Source organism: Pseudochaenichthys georgianus, chromosome 1 (assembly GCF_902827115.2).
Source record: "Pseudochaenichthys georgianus chromosome 1, fPseGeo1.2, whole genome shotgun sequence".
Taxonomy (NCBI): domain Eukaryota; kingdom Metazoa; phylum Chordata; class Actinopteri; order Perciformes; family Channichthyidae; genus Pseudochaenichthys; species Pseudochaenichthys georgianus.
The window spans coordinates 32745592-32770915 of record NC_047503.1 but is presented as its reverse complement, the minus strand read 5'-3'; the positions used below and the strand labels follow the sequence as shown (position 1 = coordinate 32770915).

At 37.2% G+C, this 25324-nt stretch overlaps 2 protein-coding genes across 2 annotated transcripts; both read left to right on the top strand.

The window, feature by feature from the left end:
• The first annotated feature begins 807 nt into the window (after positions 1 to 807).
• On the top strand, positions 808 to 9270 carry gucy1a1 (guanylate cyclase 1 soluble subunit alpha 1). Its single transcript, XM_034084102.1, has 8 exons — positions 808 to 1236; positions 1511 to 1578; positions 2233 to 2321; positions 2433 to 3148; positions 4477 to 4962; positions 6327 to 6470; positions 7507 to 7661; positions 7944 to 9270. The coding sequence occupies exons 1-8, from the start codon at positions 976 to 978 to the stop codon at positions 8065 to 8067; spliced, it is 2043 nt and encodes a 680-aa protein (XP_033939993.1). The 5' UTR covers positions 808 to 975; the 3' UTR covers positions 8068 to 9270.
• An 891-nt stretch (positions 9271 to 10161) lies between these two features.
• On the top strand, positions 10162 to 23636 carry gucy1b1 (guanylate cyclase 1 soluble subunit beta 1). The gene is made up of 13 exons (XM_034084117.1): positions 10162 to 10270; positions 10592 to 10665; positions 12679 to 12779; positions 12896 to 13014; positions 14224 to 14421; positions 15507 to 15737; positions 15944 to 16060; positions 16720 to 16853; positions 17777 to 17974; positions 19336 to 19573; positions 20293 to 20433; positions 21776 to 21930; positions 22260 to 23636. Exons 1-13 carry the CDS (start codon positions 10268 to 10270, stop codon positions 22402 to 22404), a joined length of 1854 nt encoding a protein of 617 aa, XP_033940008.1. The 5' UTR covers positions 10162 to 10267; the 3' UTR covers positions 22405 to 23636.
• The last annotated feature ends 1688 nt before the right edge of the window (positions 23637 to 25324 follow it).

Below are 25324 nucleotides of genomic sequence, written 5' to 3'. Positions count from 1 at the left end.
GTAGGAATGGGAGCATTTATTGACCATTCTGCATATGAATAAAAAAGGTTGTTAGTAAAATAACAACAACCTTGGCATTGATGACCAAAAGCAAATATAATAATGTGGATTAGGGGTGTTCATGTGTCATTTTTCACAAGTCAAGCGTTGAGACTATACTGCCTTTGAGAAGCTCTTGAACAGAAACGCAAGATTGAAAGTGCTGGTCCTGCAGGGGATTAAACAAAGAGTCTGTGTGGGCCTTTTTTCTTGAGCTTTAATAAAAGCACAAATCGGCAGAGGAACCTTGCTATTTACAATCTGACACATCAGACAGGCGTCCATTCACAGGTATTTCACAGGGGAAATACAGCAGGGGAGTTCCAATACAGGGATCTGTGTGTAAGTGTGTGTATGTCTGTGTGCGGGAAACACATTCACAAATTAAGTATTTTGGTTAAAGTATTAAATAAAATGGTAGCAAACACAGGTACAACTATTAGTATTCTGCAAGTTTATTATAGTGTCAATATCACCATAAAGACCACCATTTGTGAATGAATACCATAGCACTATGATTATTCCTTTATGCTATGGTACGATGAATGCCACTCTAGACTGATCTAAATAAAAAAGTGCACTGCATGAAAGTAAGTCGCCTGGAAATAATGTCTCATTGCTGATAGGTTGTTCAGCTACACCAGCCCCACGCATGGATTGGCCAAGTGCTCTTTTTTCTCCAGTTTCTCATTGGCTTTTGGTAATGATAGTTCCCTGCCATAATTTGCTCGTGCAGTTCTCAATGAATATTGTATGTGGTCTCTGGCTTTGGTGCTGATCATTTGAATGAGCGCGTCGCGAGGAGGAAGGTATATTGGATGAGCACGCACACCAGATGATGGAATTTCTCTCAGAGACCGCAGCTGCTCGACCAGCACTGTCTCCCTCCGAGATGAGATAAGAAGAGCAGAGACAGAAGACCATACAGCGGGAAAGATGTTTTGCACGAAGCTGAAAGAGCTGAAGATATCAGGAGAGTGTCCGTTCTCCAGCAGCAGCAGCAGCAGCAGCAGCGGCGCCCAAAATAATGAGCTCGGAGACTTTGAGGAGCGCTCAACTGACGCCACGGATTTAATGCCTATTTCTAAAGACGTGCACGGAAAGATAGGTGAGGACCTACCTAAACAGAAGACAAGCAGAGCCAAAGTTAACCTGCATACACTTGGGCAGAGCATACGGAAATTGGCATGTCCCGAGGTGAGTTATCAAAAATAATGTATTCATATTCACATCATGCAACTTCTACATGTTACATTTGTGATGGAGAAAAAAAAGCATCTTGACTCCTGTTGTGTGTTTTTGCATTTCTGCCTTAACGCACAGACATCATGAATACTTAATTAAAGATGTGTTTTTTATATGGCTTCAGAAAATACATTAATATATATTTTGTTGGCGTTCCTGAAATTAAAGCTGCTGTTTAGCCTTGCCAGACGATGACCTTTAACTCGCTTAACACTTTGTCATACAGTTTCAAAGGCTGCACACTGCCCTCCAACGAATGATGAGGCTATCAGATCAAACCAGGGACTCTCAAAGGTAACACGTGTGTTGTTAAATACAGCTGCCATCAATAACAACACACTGATCCTCCAACAATTAACACAACTCTGTAAATTATAGGCATTTACTAACAGATTGAAATGACAACCATGGTAAGGTTTCTCAGGGTTCGGCCCTCTGTTTACCTAACACCATCCATTACTAATCGTCCTTGCTGCTCTCACTAGTCTGATATTTATGATGATAACAACAATAAGGTGTGGTGTAGGCAGGAGGTAGATAGACATCCCTTACAAATCTGCTGAAAGACACATTATTATCCAAAATGGCAAGGAGATAATGACTCATTCTCCAAAAATGTCAAGCATTAGTTGGTTGCAGCTTTTCAAATGTGAGAATGTGCAGCTTGTTTGGGGGGCATAAATGATATTAAACAGAATATCTTTGTGTTCTGGTCTGTTAGTCAGACAAGCAAGATAAGACATTTAAAGCTTTAGGAAAATGTAACTGCCCTCTTTCACTTTTTTTTCTAGGCAAAGCAATGAGTGGATTAGTTAAAGAAATGTTAAGTACTGTATCTGATAATGAAAATCAATTGGTAGTTGTAACTCTATTATAGCGTATTGATTAAAAAATGAATGGTCCAGTGATTAGTTTGTGTGTCTGACTTTAATCATTTTCACCTCGCAGTCCCATAATTTGCTGCACAGACTATCAGAGCTGCAGTGATGAACCAGAGCACTTAGTGGAAATGATGAACATGTACTCAACCAAAACAGGTAATTAAAGATCAAACTCTCAGCCTGTAAAACATATATAAATTATATGTTTTAATTCTATGTATTCAGGGCATCACAACTTCACCTATTTCCCTTCATCTGTCCTGACAGCAATACAGATGGAAGCTTTAAAAATTGCTCTTGGCGAGGAGCTCTTCAACATGTGTTATGAGGAGGACGGACACATTTTGGGGGTGGTGGGGGGGGCTCTCCACGACTTCCTCAACAGCTTCAATGTCTTGTTGAAACAGAGCAGCTCGACGCCCAACCCGGACAGAAAGGATTGTGTAAACGAACCTTCGGTGCTGTGCTTAGACAAGGATGCGGGTCTGCTTACTGTCTATTTCTTCAACCCCCGCCCAACTACTGAGCTCTTCTTCCCTGGAGTCATCAAAGCTGCTGCCCGCCTGCTGTATCACACCACTGTGGAAGTGTTGATGGACCCCCCCGGTGTTAAAGACAGCATATTGCAGTCAAGCCCGCAGCCTAGTCTTCTGTACACAGTTGTGGTTAAGGATGCTAAAGATCTGAGCCCCAGTCCGCTGCGGGCTACCTCAGCTGGGACCCTTCCTACCTCTCTGTTCTCCACCATCTTCCCTTTCCATCTGATCCTGGACCAAGACCTTGTTTTGATACAAATAGGACACGGGCTCAGGAAGAGACTGTTCAGGAAAGATTGTCCGAGACGGTCGTCTACCTTCCAAGAACACTTATCTATTGTCTCTCCCCAAATAAAATGTACCTTTCAAGGAATTCTGACCATGCTAAACACACAGTTCCTCATTCGGATCACACATGGATACTCCATCGCAGATAACACAGGGAAGGTATGTTGACATGTCTGGGAGATATAGCTTGAAAAGTGACGTCACTGACTAATGAGGCAAAAAAGGTCTTCGGGTCATTGTCTTCTTGGTAAGATAGAGAGAAAAATCATGCTATTTATAAGCAGTCAGGCTTATTAGTGTTGTGTACTCTGGTGAGCCCGAGGTAGAGATCAACATTAGACCCCAACGGAGATCAGAAGCAAATGTCAAACCATTTTATCCATCAAAGGCACAGCCATGCTTGTGCTATTTATGTGAGGTTCCAGAGCATTGGTCGCCATGACAAGAATTATATATCAGTGAGTAAACATAGCAGTGGTTTAAAGACATTCAGCCAGAGATGATTACTATAACAATAACACTACTCGCCTCATGGTCATTTTACTGTTAGTGGCTACAAACTCTAACTAAGAAAAGGTTGAACTTCATAAGTGCATTTGTCTATTTCATCTGGGTTCACAATATTTGTCCACTTTGTACATAAGTGGCTAGGTAAAAAAAAATTCTGCTACCAACAAAATAAATATATATACCTATATTGATATGGTATATTGTTATTACAACAGTCAAGAAGACATGTCTAAACTTAGAGAGAAAAGCTGAGGTCCAGAGATATTGTTTGATCTTTGGTCATGGTAAAGTAAATGTAAACAGAGGCAAAAGTACTGCTGATGCTGTTGTGTAAGTCCTTATTAGTCCTATTAGTAATAAACCAAAGTTCTAGATAAATTAAAACGTTGACCTCATGATGGCAGTAGATAAAGGGTCAGGAGATCAGTTCACAAAGATGTATTCTATATCGGTGAAAAGGGCAACACATCAAGATCAGATGACGAGGCCTGTAACTTTGATCCAAAAACATCAACCTCATTGTGACTCCAGAGGAAAAGGCAGGGAATGATGAAAAACTTTTTTTTTCTCCTGGAACATAAACAAACCATTTGGAGTTGTTTACTGTTGTGGGTGAAGGACTGCAGCACCTTCGTGAATACCAGACAGACAGAGTTTGCTTTTATTTACTTCAAATGTTTAAATGTCTATATATGTTTACATGGGGGGTTTATGTATGTGTATATTGTATATTTTCAAGGGCACCGATGTCACATAGCAACATTATTGTTCCTTGTTTGGCTGTGGGAATTGTGAACTCTAATAAGAAATACTTGTACTTATAATAAGAGTCTGTTGCTGCAGTATATAGCCTTCACAGTTATCGTTATCAATCTTTTTTCAAAATGAATTCATTCAGCTATACATAAACAGGTACAGTTATACATAGCAAATGTCACATAAGTATTACCTTTCTGATCATCTGATTTTTCTTTCAGCCTATGGACCTCAAAGGTCAGATGATCTACGTTTCAGAGTCAAATGTCATCTTGTTCTTGGGCTCACCATGTGTGGACAAGCTGGAGGAGCTCACTGGCCGCGGCCTCTACCTGTCAGACATCCCGATACATAATGCACTGCGTGATGTGGTGCTGGTTGGTGAACAAGCCAAAGCTCAGGACGGTTTGAAGAAGCGTCTGGGGAAGGCCAAGGCCGCCCTGGAGCACGCTCACCAAGCTCTGGAGGAGGAGAAGAAGAAGACCGTGGACCTCCTCTTCTCCATCTTCCCTGGCACTGTGGCACAACAGCTGTGGCAGGGCCAGACGGTGCAGGCCAAGAAGTTTGACCGCGTGACGATGCTCTTCTCTGACATCGTGGGCTTCACGGCTGTTTGCTCACGCTGTACCCCGATGCAAGTGATAACCATGCTCAGCGAGCTGTACACCAGGTTTGACCACGAGTGTGGGGAGCTTGACATTTATAAGGTGGGTAAATGTAATATAAGTATGTACTGTTGAGCATTGTTTTGAGATGATGACAAGGCTAACACTTTAGGCCACACCTGTTTCTGATCAATTAGAAACAGGTATCTGCAACGGCTCAGCCCCAAATACATGATTATTAAGAGAGATTTCATCTAGATGTCTTTCCTGTAATGCTTAAAAGTTATTTTCTGTATTTCTTACACCCCATTAATGTTACAACTCTGCCTCCAAATGTGTACACTGCCAGACCATTTTTTTTTTTGCGTTACTCTGTTGCAGTGAAATGCTATGACAGATTTTGATATTTAGTCAACAAAATACTCCAAAATGCATTCATAAGGACAACACCTCTGTGTCCTCAATGGTACAGTAGTTATTGCCCTTCCAGCCGCTGATATTGGTGGAAAAATAAACGGTAATATGTATATTTAAAATCTACAGTAGTGCACAGATTGAAAGAAAACATGCACTTTTCTGTATCTAATAATAATAATGAAAAAGATTTAAAATAATACCACTACTACTACTACTACTACTACTACTACTACTACTACTACTACTACTACTACTACTACTACTACTACTACTACTACTACTACTACTACTACTACTACTACTTCTGCTACTACTACTACTACTACTACTACTACTACTATTACTACTACTACTACTGCTACCAATAATAATGACAATAATCATAATAATACAAATAATAATAATGATAATAATTATAATAATAGGTACTTAATACATCAGAAACTGGCATAGGGTTTATGAAGTTAAATATGTGCCTATGTTTCCTAGAAATTGTGTTTTCCATTAAACAAGATAACACACTATTCCTGAACATGTTGAAAAGACAGACTGAGAGTATAGCTCAACAAACTACCCAGTGTCTGCCAAGGGCTGCTAATCTCCAGGGAGGTTGGATAATGTAATCAAAGTGTCATGAAAGCATAACACAGAGAGCAGCATGTTTGACAAATATCTCGTAAAACGCAAGGAAGTCAGAGGTTCCTTCAGGACCCTGTTTCCACTCCACATGTATGAGCCTAAAAATAGTTTCACTTTGTCTCTTTGCCGTTGAGTGCTCTCCGGTCCAGAATTACTCGTTCCAAGAAGGAGAAAAAAAAACCTTGTGGACTTGTTAATATGCTCAGGGATCAAGTACTATTAAAATGTAAGTTTTATTACGCCTGAGATTTCTGCCCTTTGTCTTCTGCTGCAAGATGGAGAGCAAGTCAGATTGTGAAGAGACTTTTATGAATATCCACTTCACATTGTCATCTCGCTAAAGTTTTATAGTTTTCTCTGTGTCAGTTGCCGGGTTAGAAATGATTTGAATGATCATCGGCTGTTTCCAGGTGGAGACCATTGGTGATGCGTACTGTGTAGCTGGTGGCTTACACAAAGAGAGCGAGACTCACGGCGTCCAAATTGCACTAATGGCCTTAAGGATGATGGGGCTCTCAGACGAAGTGATGACGCCAACTGGAGAAAAAATACAGGTGAGGGTCAAGTATTGATTGGTGTCATACTCATTAATCAACTTGATGATGTAACTTTACACTATGCAAATGAGAACTCATACAAACACTCTATTGAAGCTTTAATTTTATTAATTTCTTTTTTTTTAAATCTTATATTTTGAAAAGAAGAGAAACCCCTTCTATAACAAAAAGCTGCTGACATTAAAATGACGATTTTAATGTCTTATATTTAACATAATAAACCAGTGAATAAATTAAGAAAGCAACTACCTACCTACATGATTTAGGGTGTGACTCTTATATTATAACTACAAAACATTTATTAGATGGGAAGTATTAAGATATGTTGACTATATAAAAGTAAAAAGTAAAAATCGCAAATTCTATTTCATCTAAATATCCAGCCGTACTAAGTATGGTGTCTTGGATTGAGATGTTTGATTCAAATATTTCTAAGTCAAATAGACGATACGTGGCATTTCTTTTGTCCAAAAAAAGTCACATATTAAGATGTTTCTCCTCTTCATGTCAGTACGCCCCTAATTCACAGAAGTATTACACACTACAGTTGCTCCCGTAAATTGGTCAGTAGGGTCTAACAAATATTGCAATTTAATTTATTTCCTAATTAAACATTTGCAAAGCTTTTTTGTAAATGTGTGTGCATTGCTTGGAGTAGCTTATGTTTTGCCTTTGCTCACACATTGCTTAGTTTCTTTGCACCTGACAACCATCTAATTGAAGATGATATAAGCTAAAGGCTATCCCACAAATAATACCACGGCATAGTGCTGCTAGTCTTCCAAAAAAAAGGAGTATGTTAGGGACCATTTTCAGCCTCAGAATTTGGCACTAGCGAGACAGCAGCAGGATGATGTGTATGTGGGATTGCTTGAAGGATCCATATTTTAACTTTTCAGACTATACTGTACCTGAAGAAATATAGGATCTGTATTCATTTTATGACCAAAACTACGAGTATGTATGGTTAAAAAGTGGAGCAACTTTGATGAACAAAAGCCTGAATCGTGTTGAATGTTGTATTTTCCTTCAGATGCGCATTGGTGTGCACACTGGTTCAGTACTGGCTGGGGTCGTTGGAGTGAGGATGCCACGCTACTGCCTTTTCGGGAACAATGTCACACTGGCTAACAAGTTTGAATCCGGTAGCCTGCCTAGCAAAATCAACATCAGCCCTACAACCCACAGGTGAGGTAACACAGGTTGCAAATCACTCTTGCATTTACCATTAGAATTACAATGCTTACTTATAACTCCCCTCTTAGATTATATTGGACTGAAAGTATTGTAAATTAAAGTGCTGTTTGAAGTGGTTAGTTACCAGAACCTTTTTTTTTTTTCAGAGGGAAAAAAACATAGTGCTCTGAACAGGAAACTACATTTTAAAAGAGCACTGTGTTTCCTCTTGTGTCAAATAATTTGCCATATTGTCTTTAGATTCATGTTTTATTTGTGTTCTCTTTGTCTCAGATTGCTGAAGCACCGGCCAGAGTTTGTCTTTGTTCCCAGGAGCAGACAGGAGCTTCCTGCCGACTTCCCAGAAGACATCCCTGGTGTTTGTTACTTTCTGGAGCCGTCCTTCAAAACTTCATAACTGACTATGAAATAAAGTCAAGATGCTGCAGAGCCCAAAAATGTTAGATTTGACTAAATATAAATGTATCCAGTGAACACAGTGCGAACAACTTGTATATTTTGTTTAGGTTTGTTTAGATATTGATGATATTGTCTATCAGTCAAACTCTTGCAGCTGTTAATAACTGTTATGTCAGTTTGCTGTCAAACATGAGTCTTGTCTCTGTAAAATGATCCATATGTAGAGTGTAGCGCAGAGAAAAACTCACTTCCTTCATTTTTCTTCCAGAAGGAGTAATGTCTCCAAATTTGACTTATAAACGTGGCTTTTGACTGTTCTTCATTTCAGAATTTTGGCGTACAATCGTTTAAGTCAGTAGCTGCTTCTGGACTGCTGTAAAGAATTAAACATATCGTCTTGCATAATATGATATTACATTTTGGATGTTTATTCTCAATGTGATGTTACTAAACATGTTTCTTTTTTAACGAGATGGTTTTCTGTAAATATCGGACCTACTACATTCAGATGTGTCCATTAGGCACCTGCAAAAAGTACATTGGCAGAAAATGTAATTGGTGTTGTGAGTTTAATGGGAGAATTTATTAACAAATAATTTGGAAACAATGACAAAATTATAATGTTAGGGACCCCCTTGACTTTTTAAACTTAGATTCAGAGCAGATTCAGGTGCCTTATGGGAAATATACAGGCAGGATATTATATTTTTCATTTAGATATGGCTCAATATTTCTTCCAGAGGTTTATTATTTAAACTCAGATTATATTTGTTATAACATGTAACATAGACTTCCATTTATTACACACAAAGCATTCTAAGATTGTGTTTCCTGATATAATTAATGTAACATGTATTTTTTACTTTTTCCCCACTGCACAAATGTTTATACTATATTTATTACGTTGGGTTCACAGTAGTCCTTTCCTTAACAGCGGGAATACAAGACAACACAAATACAATGAATGTTCTACTGTATCCCTCATAATGATGTGCTTTAATCATTCATGTAATGTAATGTTATCAAAGCGCAATAAATATTGACATTCAAATACGTGACTCTACAGTGTGTAAAACATAGAATTCTAATATTTAGAAATGTGCGATGCTTAATGAGCATTACGATATGATATACAATGGTGTGAAGTAGCAAATTACATTTTCTAAAGTAATGTAGGCCTTTCTATATGTGTAATTACACGTTGCAGGTACTAGAACATTACTGTACTAATGAACTTCTATTTTACATTATACTTCTGCTTCACATACCCTGCAATTAAATGTAACATATTGTACAATAAATCCACTACAAATCATGATATTACAGCTGTAGTTACTTGTTAATTTGGAGATTAAGATGTAATAAAAAACAGCTCAATATATTGACAATGTATTGTAGGGACAGAACAATCCATAAAGCACATAAAGTTGTTAGATATAGCTTCCTTTTGACATTTTACAACATTGAATTGTTCTTTAGATGTTCAATTATCAACAATGGTGAATTAATAATGAAGTTGTCTAATATATATTAATGTTCACTTCTGAAAGGAGTCATTTTAAAAATAAGGTTGTTGTCACTGACATGTGTATATAAATACAGTATGTGTGGAATTGACTTTTGTTACTTCATCTGTAATAAATCTTTTTGCAACTAGCATTATTATTATCACTTAGAAGTGCATTTTAGTGATAATACATGCTAATGACCAAACATATATGTTTGCATTTTTCACTACATTTTCAATAAAGGACTCTTTTATTGTAGAAAAACTAAAGGAGCAGAATTTGTTATATAAAGTAAAGTACTTTTTTCAAATGTTGATAAGATATACATGTTTTTAAAGATATCTATCTATGTTTTGTTTTTGCTACAGTTGGCAGATATGATTAGTTGTAAAGTTCATAGTGTAACACATGATGTTCAATATCAGAAACAGAAGAAAAAAATGTAGCTGCCTGCGGTGAATTCAGGTTCACTAGCATCAGTTGGACAACGCAGCTGCATTCTCATTGGTCAGGGGGTTTACGTAATCCGGCTCTAATCTGCTATTGGACAGATTCGCTGCCTGTTACCAGTTGAGGGAAAAAAGGGGGAATGGGCGCAGAGACACTCAGCATCTGTACCAAACGATGAATGTTGAGTCACATTCAACGGATTTTTCTTTAAAATAAGGGATAAGAACAGCTACTGTCATCATGGTATGTTTACTAGAATATTGTATTATGTATTATTGCTGGTAATATAATGTGTTCGTCGCTCGACGTGGTGTATTTGCGTTAGACATTTCCTGATAGAGACCGTAGCAGTCATAGCCTACAATAATTGTCTTGATATACTGAACTGTATTAGGATTATAATTGAACAGAATATGCATGCACATATATTTTTGTTTAAGTATAGATTTAGGATGTAATATATTGTGTAAACACATGAATATATATTTCTAGTAAAGTTACCATTAAATAATATCCACGTTGCTCGTAGATTTTCCATAATTGATTGTATTTATACATTTACAGTATGGTTTTGTGAATCACGCCTTGGAGCTCCTCGTTTTGAGGAATTACGGCCCGGAAGTATGGGAAGACATCAAGTGAGTCTCTGGAGTGTGTGTTTACTATTCGGCCCTGTTGGTATCATAGGTTACACTGTGGCCAAGCAGACCAACAGGGACACACAGGGCTACTGTACAGCACTCTGACTCACTGTAATGATTAACATCCATCCTGCAGGCTCACTGACACTCCGATAAAGTTAGCAAACATCACATTTATATTCTGACCCATAAAAACTATAATTTTAGCCAGGAGCTTCAAAAAAAAAAAAAAAAGTATAGACATGTAATTATGACCACAACCGAAATGTTTGATAGTGAATAAAAGTGTTACCAAAAAAATGCCTGGATTCTTACTTATGCAAACAAATATGCAAAAATACGGACAAGTAGGCTATTCAATTGAAAGTACACATAATGCCTGCCATTATTCCTTGTGGGTGCTATATTATATTATAATATATCAATAATATAATAATATATAATATAATATATTAATTTTTTTATACAATTTTATATGTGTAGCTGGTTGATGTTAAAACTCATCTGTTGGGCTTTATTTACTTATTTTTGTGTTGGTACACTGAAAAACAATGTATTATATTTAAAAAATGTGTGAAAAAAACTGCTAAGTAGTAACTCAATCTGTCAAATAAATGCAGTGGAGTACCGTTTGAAGTACAAAGCAAAATAGAAGCACTCCAGTAAAGTACAAGTACCTCGTAACAGGACCGTAGACAGGGTTTTATAAATATTGAGGTCATGTGTCAGAAACCTGCCATTCCCCAAAAAAGTTCCCCAGTTCGTTTAAATGTATAGTATTTCTTTAAAATTTGAAAAGTTTTGATAAAATAACTTTTATTCCCCAAAATGACACTCCAAAAAGATTAACTTTTAAACTTCGAATAAAAACTTCACAGGTTTTGAAGACCTTTATCAACATGTTTAATAGGTTAAATCTTAAGTATGAACATTTGATCCTATATTTATTTCTTTATTTGTCAGACTACAAGTATATAAACAATATCCCCAGATGCAGAATGTGAACTCCATCCAAGTTGCAAAAAACCCAAATTCCCAGAAGAAATACAGAGGGTATGACCTCAATGGTAGCTCTGTTCCTACTTCAAAGCTTAACTTCAGTTCAATATTTAACTGAATCTAACAATATACTGAACTTTCCAACATTCCTAGGCTATTAACTGCATTCTGCAAACCTTTTGTATAATATTGGAAGCATATGGTACACCCCATTACGACATTTAGACTTACCGTAGGATGAATGTCTTCCACTATAATAGTAACATGTCATTTTTCAGCTTGTTGAAATGTTTGGTTATAAGTGCCCCAGATGTGACCCTGCCTAAAAAAAAGAAGAATTAGAAAAAACATTTACAAAAAACAGCAGCAGCTGTCTTGTGTAAATGTTTTTAAAGTGGTCCTTCTTTAGCCATCCAAAAAACACTTGATCTGTGCTGCATCTTGTGTTATCTTTGCAAATGTTACTCATAGTTGTTTTACACACAATTTATCATTGTTGGTCTGTTTTCAGACCTTTGATGAGCTGAATCATTTAAAAATAAAATCTTATTTTCTTTTGTTCAGCTTTCAAGGCTTGGTATGTGTGTTCAGCTGTTACACATCCTGATAACATGGTGGCGGCTGCTCAGGCCTGTAAATCACTTTTGTTTTCTCAGTTAAACAGTACTAATCAGAACATCATTAAGTGTTCGGACAATATTGTAGAAAGTGGGTTGTAAGATGTATAAATAGCAGATGCTCTCTGCGCTCTGATCAGCGTTATATCAAAACCTGAAAATCTGCACTTGTTCAAAAGTGTAGCTTGAGGACCACTTCAAAGCTATATGGAAACTTTTTTTATTACTGTAATACAAATCAAGAATACTCCTACTGTCGGCCACACACGAGACTAATACGTCCCGTAAAAATACTGTAACAATGAAACCTCTTTTGAAAAGGTAAATGCATGAGTTCAAAGTTTGTTTCTGCTTAGATATTTGCTAATGACAGAATGCTTCATTTTGTTTTCAGGAGGGAGGCTCAGCTTGATATCGAGGGTCAGTTCCTCGTTAGAATCATTTACGAAGACGGCAAAACATACGATCTTGTTGCTGCTGCAAGTAAAGTTCTCAGTAAGTGACAGCACGGTTGTTTAGTATAAAAAACACTATATATGTGGGTTATTATAACACGATCAAAAATGTGTATTGTTTTCCAGGATACTGATGAAATCCTTTATGTATTTCAGAGATCGATGCAGGAGACATCTTGCAGATGTTTGGAAAGATGTTTTTCGAATTTTGCCAAGAGTCAGGATACGACACCATCCTGCGTGTGTTGGGATCCAATGTTCGTGAATTCCTGCAGGTAAGCTGTCTCTTTGCATGTAGAAAAAGTGGATACTACTAACCTAATGGTTTGTAAATATGCAATCTTGAAAGGGCACTTCACTGATTTTAGACATGGGAGTCTATTTACACATCTCTAAGAGTGCTGCTCAGCCAATGGAGAAAATAACCCTTCCTTGACTAGTTATTTATTTTCAGAATAAAAGTATTAAATTAATAGTGTGAACTTCCTGTTTTTTCAGAATAAAAAAGATTTAAATTAAATAGTGTATTTAATTCAAAATTACGCCATATCAACATTGATTTTAATTTCTAACATTCACTATGTATGTACTGTATAATGTACACATGTAGAGTTGTAGAAAAGACATGGTGTACTAGACAGTACAGTACACTCTGACTGTACAGTCACTACAGTGTAGCCTATACTGTATAGTAGGTGTGTAATGTGTATAGTCTACTCTACACTACACTCTTAGGCTCAGTCAGCTCAGGGACTGTTTGGTTACTTTAGTTTGGTAAATGAAATAAATGTTTGAACTTTGTAGTAGTTCACTGTAGTTGCTGTCATAAGTCATTTGTAGACTAAGTGGCAAAAAGTGTTTTTTTTACATTTGTACTTTGTAGAGAAATGTAGAAACAAGTTGGAAGGGAGCACAATAAACCTGACGAGTTTGAATTTGAGTTGATTATGAGTTAATTTTCAATTGATAATTAGTTCACAATAAGTTCACTTTAGTTACTCACACAACTTGACACAAGCCATGGGTTCAGGTCCGGACTTATAAGTCCGGATCTGAACCTGAACCTCTGGACTTGAGTCCGGACCTGAACCTGAATGTGAGTCCAGGTACGCAGCACTACCCTTGACGATGTCCTTGGGGTCATCTGGGTTTAGCTGTGAGAATGTTCTCACATAAAGCTAGTGTTTATAACTTGGGATGAAGAACTTGAAAGACGTACAAAATCGACCAGGAAATAAGGGTCAAATTAAAGATGCTGTTGTGGTGCATTATGGGAATTTAAGGCTCTAGCTTTTTCACCATTACTCAGGACGAAAGTCTCGATGTCTCAACCTCTCCCGCTTCATTTTGAACATTCATTTTCAAGTCCTATATTTCTTTAATATTTCATGTTTAATGTTCCGCCTCATCATCTAACTTATTATATCCCAGCCAGGCTTTAATTAACTTTGATTGAATGTTGCATAATTCATCTATATTTTCAGAATTTGGACGCTCTACATGACCACCTGGGTACCATTTATCCTGGTATGAGGGCTCCCTCGTTCCGCTGCACCGACGCAGAGAAGGGGAACAATTTGATTCTTCACTACTACTCCGAGAGAGAAGGCCTGCAAGACATTGTGATTGGCATCATTAAAACTGTCGCTCAACAGATCCATGGGACAGAGATAGAGATGAAGGTGTGCTTGGCTGTTTTTATTCTCTTTTGTTTGTGCAGCACTAATGAATCACTTTACTAATGACTGAGGACGGCTTGATGTGTTTTCTTTTTCCTCTGTTCATTTATGGTTCAACATTTATTGAAACATTTTAGTCCCTGTAATGCATTATGTGTCTCAGAGTGTAATTGAAGAGGTTATAATGTGAGGATTAAATAAAAGAAACTTCCAAAACACCAAAACAGGAACGCTGCTGCCCTGTGGCAACTGCACAGAGAGGTTTTGGCTAATGTCTCTGAGTCAGAGGATATTTTTAGATCTAAGTTATAGAGTCTTTCAGGGTGTTTGTTTCTTTCTCAGTTTTATTTGTACACTGTCAAACTGTGGATGAGTTTATATTGTCTATTTACTCCACGTTTATTAGACAATAATAAACTGGGCAGAGGTATATATTTCTGATCTCAGCTCATTTTCTCGACCATGCTAATCAGATTTTGTGAAACTCAATATCGTAAACTGTCATTGGTATTTACTATTTTTATTTGTTTTTTTAATGTGGAGGCCACAAATCACAGCCTGTAATCTGTACCAATAACTGCAGCATGTTATCATCCTTAAACACCCTCTGAACTTTGACTGGAGATTTCTCCTTGTTTCATAAGTGAGTGACATTTTATCCCAGACCTAATATGGTTCAGGCAGGATCATATTTTTCAGCAATTGTGTGTGTAATGAAAGAACACAAAATGGCAGACGCTCCAAATGTGACACCCAATTTCTGGAAATATTAGCCACTGTTGCTGTGGCAACAGGGTGCAGAGACAGCAGCTTGACGTCATCAGGCCTTATGCCCATAAACCCACTGAATAATGTGACTTTGTCTTCATTCTATAATCATAGACTTTAGGTCATGACATCATGAATGGTGTAGTATAAGTGGCACTTATATTGCAGTGGTGAAATATTGAATTGAAAACATTTAATGTCTGTAACCATATGCAACAATATAGGCATGTTTAATTTGTAGGCAATTTTAACTTGAATATGCCAGTTTTTGCAACAATAACATCTATATTCAATCTATATTTTAACTACATCTTATGCAGATGATCCAACCGAAAAGTGCAGAGTGTGACCACATCAAGTTTCTGATCGAGGAGAAGGACTCAGAGGAGGAGGCTTTATACGAGGACCTGGACGGCTTTGAGGAGAACGGCACACAGGAAACGCGGATCAGCCCGTACACGTTCTGCAAATCCTTCCCCTTCCACCTGATGTTTGACAGAGACCTGATGCTCACACAGTGTGGGAACGCCATCTATCGAGTCCTGCCTCAGGTGTGGATTCACATCCAATAACGTTAAAGTCTGTTTCACTCACAGCAAACACTGTGTCCTCAAGTCAGCACCTGATTATGTTTTATATTTACATGAATTACTCTTAGGTCAGGATTCCCAGCCTGAAGTATTCATTTATTTTATGGATGAAGCAATAACTTCTAATCTCATGTAACTAATTATGCATATTTCATTTTATTCCCCAGCTCCAGCCCGGCACCTGTATCCTCCCTTCAGTTTTTTCTTTGGTCCGTCCTCACATTGACTTCAGCTTCCATGGCATCCTTTCCCACATCAACACCGTCTTCGTTCTGCGAAGCAAGGTACATATACCACATAATTACGTTCTTTGTCACAGTGTTCTTTTGATCAATCACATCAATACATCTTATTATATTAGTTTACATTTTACTCAGAAACAAGCATTAAATCACATCCAAATAAAAATCTAATTACAGTCCAAACTGGGTGAATGACAGAAGGTGTTTATATTACACAACATGAAAATAAAATTGTGCAGCATTTTAAATTGCAGTGTAATGCATCATGGAGCAAAGACTTTTACTCATTACTCAAGCCTGCAAGGTAGATATTTTGTTGGTAACGTTGAGAAATGTGAAGCCAAATGTTTTGAGTAGCACAGAAAACGTGTAAGAAATCCTAATTGAAATAAGACAGTTGAAATGTTGGTATTAAAATAATAGTAGAAGATTTATTGACTGTATTCATTGTGAAAGGACTGCCACTCCTGAGATGCCACTCCTTTAGCTATGATATTGAGAATTGATAATCTTTCTTCACATACTATACATATGATCTGAACTAATTCTGTCCAATGGAGTGAGATGCATGTGACACTTCGGGCAAAAATCCCCATACAGATTTAGAAATAAAGAGTGAGCTGAACTGGTGCCCGGTTTTGAAGCAGATCTAGAGGAGAACACATAATGCAATATTCATAAGTGTGATGTAATCCTGACAGGAGGGCCTGCTGAATGTAGAGACTGTGGAGAACGAGGACGAGCTGACAGGGGTGGAGATCAGCTGTCTGAGATTGAAAGGACAGATGATTTACTTGCCAGAGGCGGAGAACATCCTTTTTCTTTGCTCACCCAGGTAAATCCTGTCTGCCCTGAAAGGACTACACACACCACTGAATGGGAACACTACCATTTTCGCAAAGATGAAAGTCCTGGTATTTAATTGTTCAATGCCGTAAATGTATTTTAAAGAATACCATTACTGTTCTATGCCTATTGAGAAAAATCCAACTATATAAACCAGAATTAAGTAACTATTTAAAAAATGAGCTGGAGGGTAATTTTTTTATATCAAAATATAAAAAAGTGGCTCACAAAGAAATGATGAAGTGGGAATCGAAAAATTGGGGTAAATAGTACATTCGTGAAGATACATTTTGAGATACAGTTTGATATGCGATAAGAAGTATTTAGGGCAGCAGAGCAGTTTATATGGAATGTATTCAAAATGAAATTACTGTGCAGATGTTAATGATGTTTGTGTTTTCAAAATGGTATTTCATGGTATTTTATTGAGCTTAATTTTACATCCAAGTTTTCTTAAACCAGCCATGTTTAGGTGCATGGTCAGAAAAAATATATATCTGTGTGCTGGTTATTAAATGGGTTCCTCTGTTGTGACCTCCATTAGCCTCTGTGGCGCCTGTATTCAAGCAGGGTTCAATATATCTTGCCCTCACAGATCGAAGATACTTTGCAGAGAAGGTTGCTCCTAGGTTAGGACGAAAAGGGGCCGAAACATAAAAGCGTTCCTCCTTACCTGAATAGATAAGACTCATACAACACTGACCTTACCATTAACAACAGGGACATGTATCAGGAGACAGGAGGCTCATCGTCTGTTTAATTTACCCTGATTGAGTAGGTGAGCCAGGATCAGAAAAAGGTCTGCAGTTTTCCTTCTGCCCACAGATAGAAATAAGACCTTTTATTGCATTTAGTTTTAAAATAACACGGGCATATTATACCACTGTTTTCTCCTTCCCTTCTTTTCTCTAGTGTCATGAACCTGGATGATCTGACCCGAAGGGGGCTTTACCTGAGCGACATCCCGCTGCATGACGCCACGCGTGACCTGGTGCTGCTGGGTGAGCAGTTTCGTGAGGAGTACAAGCTGACCCAGGAGCTGGAGATATTGACAGATCGTCTGCAGCACACCCTCCGGGCCCTGGAGGACGAGAAGAAAAAGACAGACAGGTCAGACTATCATTCTCAGGTGTAAACTACAGCTTTAGGTTTTGGTTAATGAATTGCCAACTTTAGATTTCTCTCTTTAGAATAACAATAGAGGAACTTTTACACAGTTGTTTTATGTAAATAGTTTCCTCTCATCATATTTCAAGGTATACTGTTATACCTTATAAACTATGGCATTTCCCTTGTCAGATGGACTTGATCAAGCAAATCATATTTTCTATCTTCTGAAATAGTTTAATTGAAATCCTTTTAGAAGACCAAAGACGTAACAACTGATGTTATAAATATTTAAGTAATTACTAATTTGTTCATTATGTGGATATCCCTTAAACTTATTTTCATAGCAAAGCAATGTCATTATATTTCAATTATGAGTCAGCCTCAAAACGCACTGGAATAATAGTGCCGTCATTCTTCACTTATCTTACTTTGTTAGAAAAGTAAGTGGCAAACATTGTTTATGATTCGTTTTTAGAGAGATAAAATAGTAGCCTCTGAACTATTCCCTTTTAAGGAAGATTTTGAGACAAGAAACACAGAAGATACAGCAGGACACTAACAGATGTCACTTCCGTACAGCTATGTTGAGTTTACATGACAGTAGGATGACAGGGGTCAAAATCTATTGTTATACAGAAGTGGATATTTGCCTAAGCTACTTTTCAGGTCCTGTTATGGTGAGCTTAAGAGAGTTGGTTTGGACTCTGGGTTTCAGACTGTCATAGTCATTTGTGGGTGACAGCATTGCTCTTTCATCCCTATATTATTATTCTCGCCATTCTCCTGTCTCAAAACGCCTTGGGCCTCCAACATTGATTTAAATTCATGGCTCCTCTCTAAATATTAAAGAGAACAGCTGCTGCACTGGCTTTGCCTTTTATAAGCTTTAAAACACTGTTTTCCGTTAATGAAAACATGCATTTATGCTTTATTTGCTTTTGTTCAGGCATGTACTTTAAGAAAAAAAAGTATGCCCTTGTATGTTACATGTAAGAGTGAAAGAAAATGTTAAAGATGAATATGTATAGCTTGGTATATAATATACTCCTATTTCCATGTATAGATTTGTGTGTGCTGACCGTTATTTGTTCTGCATGTGTCATGTGTCCACATATCATGATGCATCATGGAAGGTATTTTGCTTTTAACAGGCAGCCATGATCTAAGCAGTTACCATAGAAACACCACCCTCCCATCTGAGAGCAGCTTGTATAGTGAAATAGCCAAAAGGTGGTGGGTGAGCAAATAAAATGCTGATCCAAAGGATGAACTCGGTCTGGCAGTCCAAGCTTATTCTGCTGCTCTCGTACACCACATCTGCTATTTTGCTCAAAAGAATGATTTCCCTTCTTCCCTTTTAGATTGCTCTATTCTGTCCTTCCACCGTCTGTTGCCAACGAGCTGCGACACAAGCGGCCTGTCCCGGCAAAACGCTACGACAACCTGACCATCCTCTTCAGCGGCATTGTGGGATTCAATGCCTTCTGCAGCAAGCACGCCTCGGCCGAGGGAGCCATCAAGATAGTCAACCTGCTCAACGATGTTTACACACGTTTTGACATCTTGACAGACTCTCGGAACAACCCTTATGTATACAAGGTCGGAAGCAAGAATGTTACCATGACAGTATATCATGCATTTGTGTACATTTCTCTCAGTAAAGGCATACGAAGAGAAGGATCTATGCAGCAGAGAGATAATAATCAGTGTACAAAAAGTCTAAAATGAAGAATTTGTAGGCTTTTAACTGTTCTGTGCTGTTCTTCAACTTAAACGCACCGGTGAAGCACATCGACCACTTGTTGAATAATGTTACGCAATTACGCACAAGAACACAGTAAGAGTATTTATGTCAGTTGACATGTGTTTTTCACCATAAGAAGAGTAGCACTAACTTCTAAACAAAGTATAGTTTTACAGAGACACTGCACCATTTTATAGGCCTCATGCAGCAGATTTACACTCGAGGCTTTCAGACAAGAATGCACTTTAAGAAGTCAAACAGACCTCGGCACTTCCAGGGGATCGGCTTCAGGCACTGGGTCACCAAAAGAAGTAATATTTACTCTACAAGCAGAAAGGCTAGGTGGTCCTCTGGTTTTAGCAGGGCTTAAAGAGGCCCTGCATGTCTTAAAGCTGATGTAAGTGTTTAAGTGTTTATTTCAGGGTGTTTCGGTTTATTTCTAGCTGTGCAGTGCATTCAAAAAAGAAAACAATCTTTGTAGCACAGTGGGAAAATATGACTTGTCATGAACCAAAGCACAATTGGTTATGATCAAATTAACATAAGGAATGACCAGATGTTTGTCTTTATACAGGTGGAAACAGTTGGCGATAAATACATGACAGTGAGCGGCCTGCCAGAGCCGTGCATACACCACGCCAAGTCCATCTGCCACCTCGCGCTTGATATGTTGGAGATCGCTGGACAAGTCAAAGTGGACGATCAACCAGTTCAGGTGAGATATGATTCTAATGTTTCAGACAGGTTTATGGCTAAATACTTATTGATTTTTGTATAAATAACTGTAAATGTCAATAACTACATATTGTTAAGTGTATGTATTGTATGCATGCTAAGCTACTCTGAACGCACACCAAATAATTTTTATATGGAGTATTTTATATTTCTGTAATAAATAACTATATTATTCTTTATAAACTGTGATCATTTTGCTGCAATATTCTCACAATAATATGTTTTGATGGTTTGTGTGTACAAATGGTTGCCAACTACAATATTTCTAATTGTATTGTATTTATTGTCACAATTCTCAATCTTTCTCTTCACACATTTAATGATTTAACCATTTGTTCTTCGCAAAGCATCTGTTGTTTTGGCACAAATACCTTGGGCATTTTTCGAGATTGTTTTACAAATACTGAGTATCAGACCTGACAAACTGCTCACTGGAATTCAAGTGAATTCGAGCAAAACAATTTTCCCTCAAGAATATTGAATTGATTTGAACAAAAATGTATATCTGCATGTTTTGGCGCTGAAGTAATGCTCCTTGAAAAGTTGGATAAAAAACAGTAGACTTTTGTTTAACTGACTGCTGGAGATTGTTATTGTATCAATGACTGTTGAGACTTAGCTTTGGAAAATCATGTCTGCTTAACAAAAGGCTGTTTATTTCGGGATATGGCACTGGCAGCAGAGGAGTGCGGTTTAGCAGCAGAAACAGACTCAAATCATCTCACGATCCTGTGTCTAAAAATACTTTCTCATTTGTCTCAGACGCTCAGCGTGTTCATGCTCTGAAGACAACAGGCACTGAAGTGCAGACAAGTTCAAGTGTAAATATTAGGTTGTGAATTGCCTGGGGCTACTTTTGGAATTGCTTGTTTATTGCAAACCTTAAAGAAAAAGATATATCTAATTTTGTGCATGGAAGGATTTCTGGCAAAGTTATCACCCACCAAATATTGCACTTTTTCAGATGATAGCTTTAATAATTTGTTCCAACAAACTAAGAGAAGCATTAGGCTGAATATTTGCACTGCTTATTTTGCTCCTTTATCCAACATTTATTGTATTGTTATGAAAGATTTTACACACATAATTCACAAATTCTGCCTTTTTGTTAATAAATCAGGTGTGTCATGTGCTGCCTTACGTAATGAATTGCCCGCAGATAACTTATGATCAGAGCTCTTATCATATAATAAACATTTAAACTTGGTTTTGACAGTATTTGACAGGAAATAATGATATCTTTGTCATATGATTTAAATTATAACTGACATTGTTATTGGACAGAATGAAGAGTCTCCTTTATCATGTTCTTTTCTGTCCAGATTACTATTGGGATCCACACAGGAGAGGTGGTGACTGGGGTGATCGGCCAGAGGATGCCCAGATTCTGCCTTTTTGGAAACACGGTCAACCTCACAAGTCGTACAGAAACTACTGGTGAAAAGGGGAAAATACATGTCTCAGAATATACCTACAGGTTAGTACAACTGCCTCCTCATTTCATATCAGGGGCCTATTGTCATCTGCTTTTTTATTTGTGTAAAGTCATGATAGGATTGTATCACTAGAGAAACGATATGGTTCTGAAGGAGCTTTGCAACTTGGTATGTAAGTATTAAAAATATATATATATAACAAAATATAATTATTAGACTTGGAAGGACAAGCTGGACCAATTAAAACCTAAACCAGTCTGGTTTGGTCAGTCGATTTCATGTTTTTTGCTGACAACATGTTTTCATAGAGTGAAATCCCCCGGACCATAGAGCGCGAGTGATTTACGATGGTGTTGATGTTTTTCTCCAGGTGTTTGCAGTCTGCTGAGAATGCTGACCCTCAGTTTAATTTGGAGTATCGAGGCCCCATCACCATGAAAGGAAAGAAGGACCCGATGAAGGTGTGGTTTCTGTCCAGGAAGCCCACCGGCACTGAGTCCTCCGCAGATAGTTAGAGCTTAACAATCTAATTCCACATCAAAACACCACAAGGTCATCTTACAGAAGCTTCAGTTTGGTTCTGTGAAGTCAAAAAGGTCTTAATAAATGGCACATTTTCAGGGCAGGAGTGAGATGGATCAGGTCAAACAGAAAACCTATCTATCCAAACAGATATTTTAAATATGATGAACCTGTACGGCTGCTCCCCCTGCTCGGTTCTGCTTGACCATGAGCTGTCATGTCCTCACTATATTTTTTTAGCACACAATAGTGAAGTGTTTCATGAATAGTAGCCGTTATTGATATTCAAGTTTGATACATTTTTAGATAAAATATTCTCACATTGTTATTGTATATAAAATCACTAAGGGATTTGATAAGAAAAACATTTTTCATCTACCCTAAACATTAGGTTGATAATTTTGTCATATACTGTATTTTGTTCTGTGTTAAGAATTGAAAGTATTAATCAGACCAGTTAGCCAATGAGAGTAAAACAATATATAGCTCGATATCATGTTTGTGCCAAAACATTACTGTCATTTTTTGAGCAGTCCTTTTTTCATTGGCTGTGAGAGTTTTACACTGAATTATGTGACACTGGCATCAAAACCATAAAAAGAAAACATTGAGATATTATAGCTGTTGTATTTTATAGAGATATATAGATATCACCATTTTCACCAGTTCTTATGCACAAAAAGTGAACATGAGTCATATATTATAGAAATGTATACATCACTGATAATTAAAACCAACAATACAATACATTATTTAATTGTATTGATTGCACCTCTTTACTCTATTTTTGTCTAATTCTATAATATTGAGTAATATTTTCAGTTCTACTAAATGTTGAGATATTCTAAATGATCCTCATATTTATTGTTAACATTGTGTTATGTATTTATTTGACTGTTTTCAAAAAGGACTAACTAAGTAAATATTGTTATAGGTAAAACTACTGTTTGTGCCTCTATATGTTTAACTATGTGCTATACAGTATGTGTTGGATTAATTTCACAGGAGTAAATGTACCACATCTTTTTCACCCTATTTTTCCAAAGTTATTCTTATTATTCTTAAACTGTATGTAATGTCCTTGCAAGCAATCCTCTCCAACCATGCAGCTTCCTGTGTAATAAACAGATGCCTCTCGTACTGGATATTTCTGTGATTGTAAGACACAATTGTTTTAATTAAACAATGTTTCAATAAAAACAATAACATAATTGTTACTTGCAAACGTTTGTAACAAAAGCTTTGTTTTCAACATGCTGATTGTGGCTCTTAAAGAATCAAATTAACAGATGGATAGAGAAAGTCATGCATGTTTTTTTTAAGTGTTTTAATAAGACATCAATGATAGTCTTTAATAACAGTGGATTATTTTGTAAAGAGCTCTCCCTGGTGGCCACGAAGAAGATTACCATCCTGAGGATAAAATATCTATAAATTGGAAGCCTCCACCTTAACAGTGAATTTCTGAATCCTTGACCTGCAAGAGTCTAAAAACAGGTTTTTAATAGCTAGTTTATTCAACAATATGGTAACCGAATGACACTCTGACTACTGTTTTTAGTATATTTATGCTGCTGCAACGCAAATATTTCCAAAATTGGGATCAATAAAGTACTATTTTATCTTATCTTATGTACCTTACCCTTTTCTTCCAGAGCACCAGTGTGTGTCAATAAGGCTAGTCTTAAAAGGCTTATATTTAAGCACAGTCCCTATTTGTGGCAACATGGAACCATGAGACTGGTTGAGGTGTACTTTCTAGCTACAGGCGGCTGCAGCCTAACCAATAAAATCCATACAACTAATAATCAAAATCTGAAAAATAACTTGTAAAGTAACTGAATCTTAAAGGTGCACGCACCTTTAAGGGGTATGTAATTTATTTCAGAAACACTTTTTGTTATATTCCATGGAATGCTCTTAACATCCCGATGGCAATGAATATATTAAATGCTTTGACAATAAAAAAATGTAATCTGTGGAAGCCGTAGCACTGTAAAAAGCACGACCAATCATTTTAGCCGGCCCGTGTCATGTGTCGTGTTGGAGGAGGGGCTCTGTAAGGAAGTGGCAGATTTTTTCCGGTGGTGTATTTTTCAAATTCTAGCGCACTCGAGATGGTTTCTCCAAAATTACCTACCCCACCTTTAATGAAGTGGAGAACAAATTACAATATTTGCCTCCAAAATGTGTTGAAGTTAAAGTATAAAGTAACATAAATGGAAATAACGTGACGTGAAAGTATCTCAATATGATATGCAGAGTTGGAAAAAGTACTCAGATCTTGTACTTAACTAAAAGTACCAGAGTGAAGTAATATAGGCCTACCCTGTTACAAGTAAAATAAGGTGACCAGATTTTCAAAATTAAAACCGGGGACATTTTGAGTTTTGCGGTCAAAATCTCATTAACATATCCAATTTTCTTCACTGTTAAAGAACAAAGGGGGACAATTCTGGTTCAATGTAATTCGAACATTTGAACTGTTGGATACAAACAGAAGGACGATAGCTCATATATGAGACTTCAAAGGTCTTTCATTTTGAAACTGCACATCAGATTGTCCAGATTCTCTCTGAGTGATTAGATGGGATGTCCTGCTATCACCCTGAAGTGAAATAAGTATTTGATACTGGATAATGTTTGTTTTATTCTTATCTAAAAATAGAGGGACGATAGCCCATATGAGATTTCAAAAGTATTTGATTTTGAAACTCTACATCAGATTGTCCTGATTTTCTCTGATTGACTAGATGGGGTGTCCTGCTATCACCCTGAAGTGAAATAAGTATTTGATTGACTTCGAATGACTCTTTGATTATGGACAGTTTCCATTAAATAATAATCAAAATATAGATGGACAATAGATCTAATTTGAGATTTTAAACAGCATACATTTGAAATTGTGCTTCA

Excerpts from the sequence above, each read along its gene's own strand:
- gucy1a1 (XM_034084102.1), top strand. The coding sequence starts at position 976 with ATGTTTTGCACGAAGCTGAAAGAGCTGAAGATATCAGGAGAGTGTCCG. Across the intron at positions 1,237-1,510 it reads GGAAATTGGCATGTCCCGAG|TTTCAAAGGCTGCACACTGC; the intron begins GTGAGTTATCAA and ends TTTGTCATACAG. Across the intron at positions 7,662-7,943 it reads ATCAGCCCTACAACCCACAG|ATTGCTGAAGCACCGGCCAG; the intron begins GTGAGGTAACAC and ends TCTTTGTCTCAG.
- gucy1b1 (XM_034084117.1), top strand. Across the intron at positions 10,666-12,678 it reads GAAGTATGGGAAGACATCAA|GAGGGAGGCTCAGCTTGATA; the intron begins GTGAGTCTCTGG and ends TTTTGTTTTCAG. Across the intron at positions 17,975-19,335 it reads GAGAAGAAAAAGACAGACAG|ATTGCTCTATTCTGTCCTTC; the intron begins GTCAGACTATCA and ends CTTCCCTTTTAG.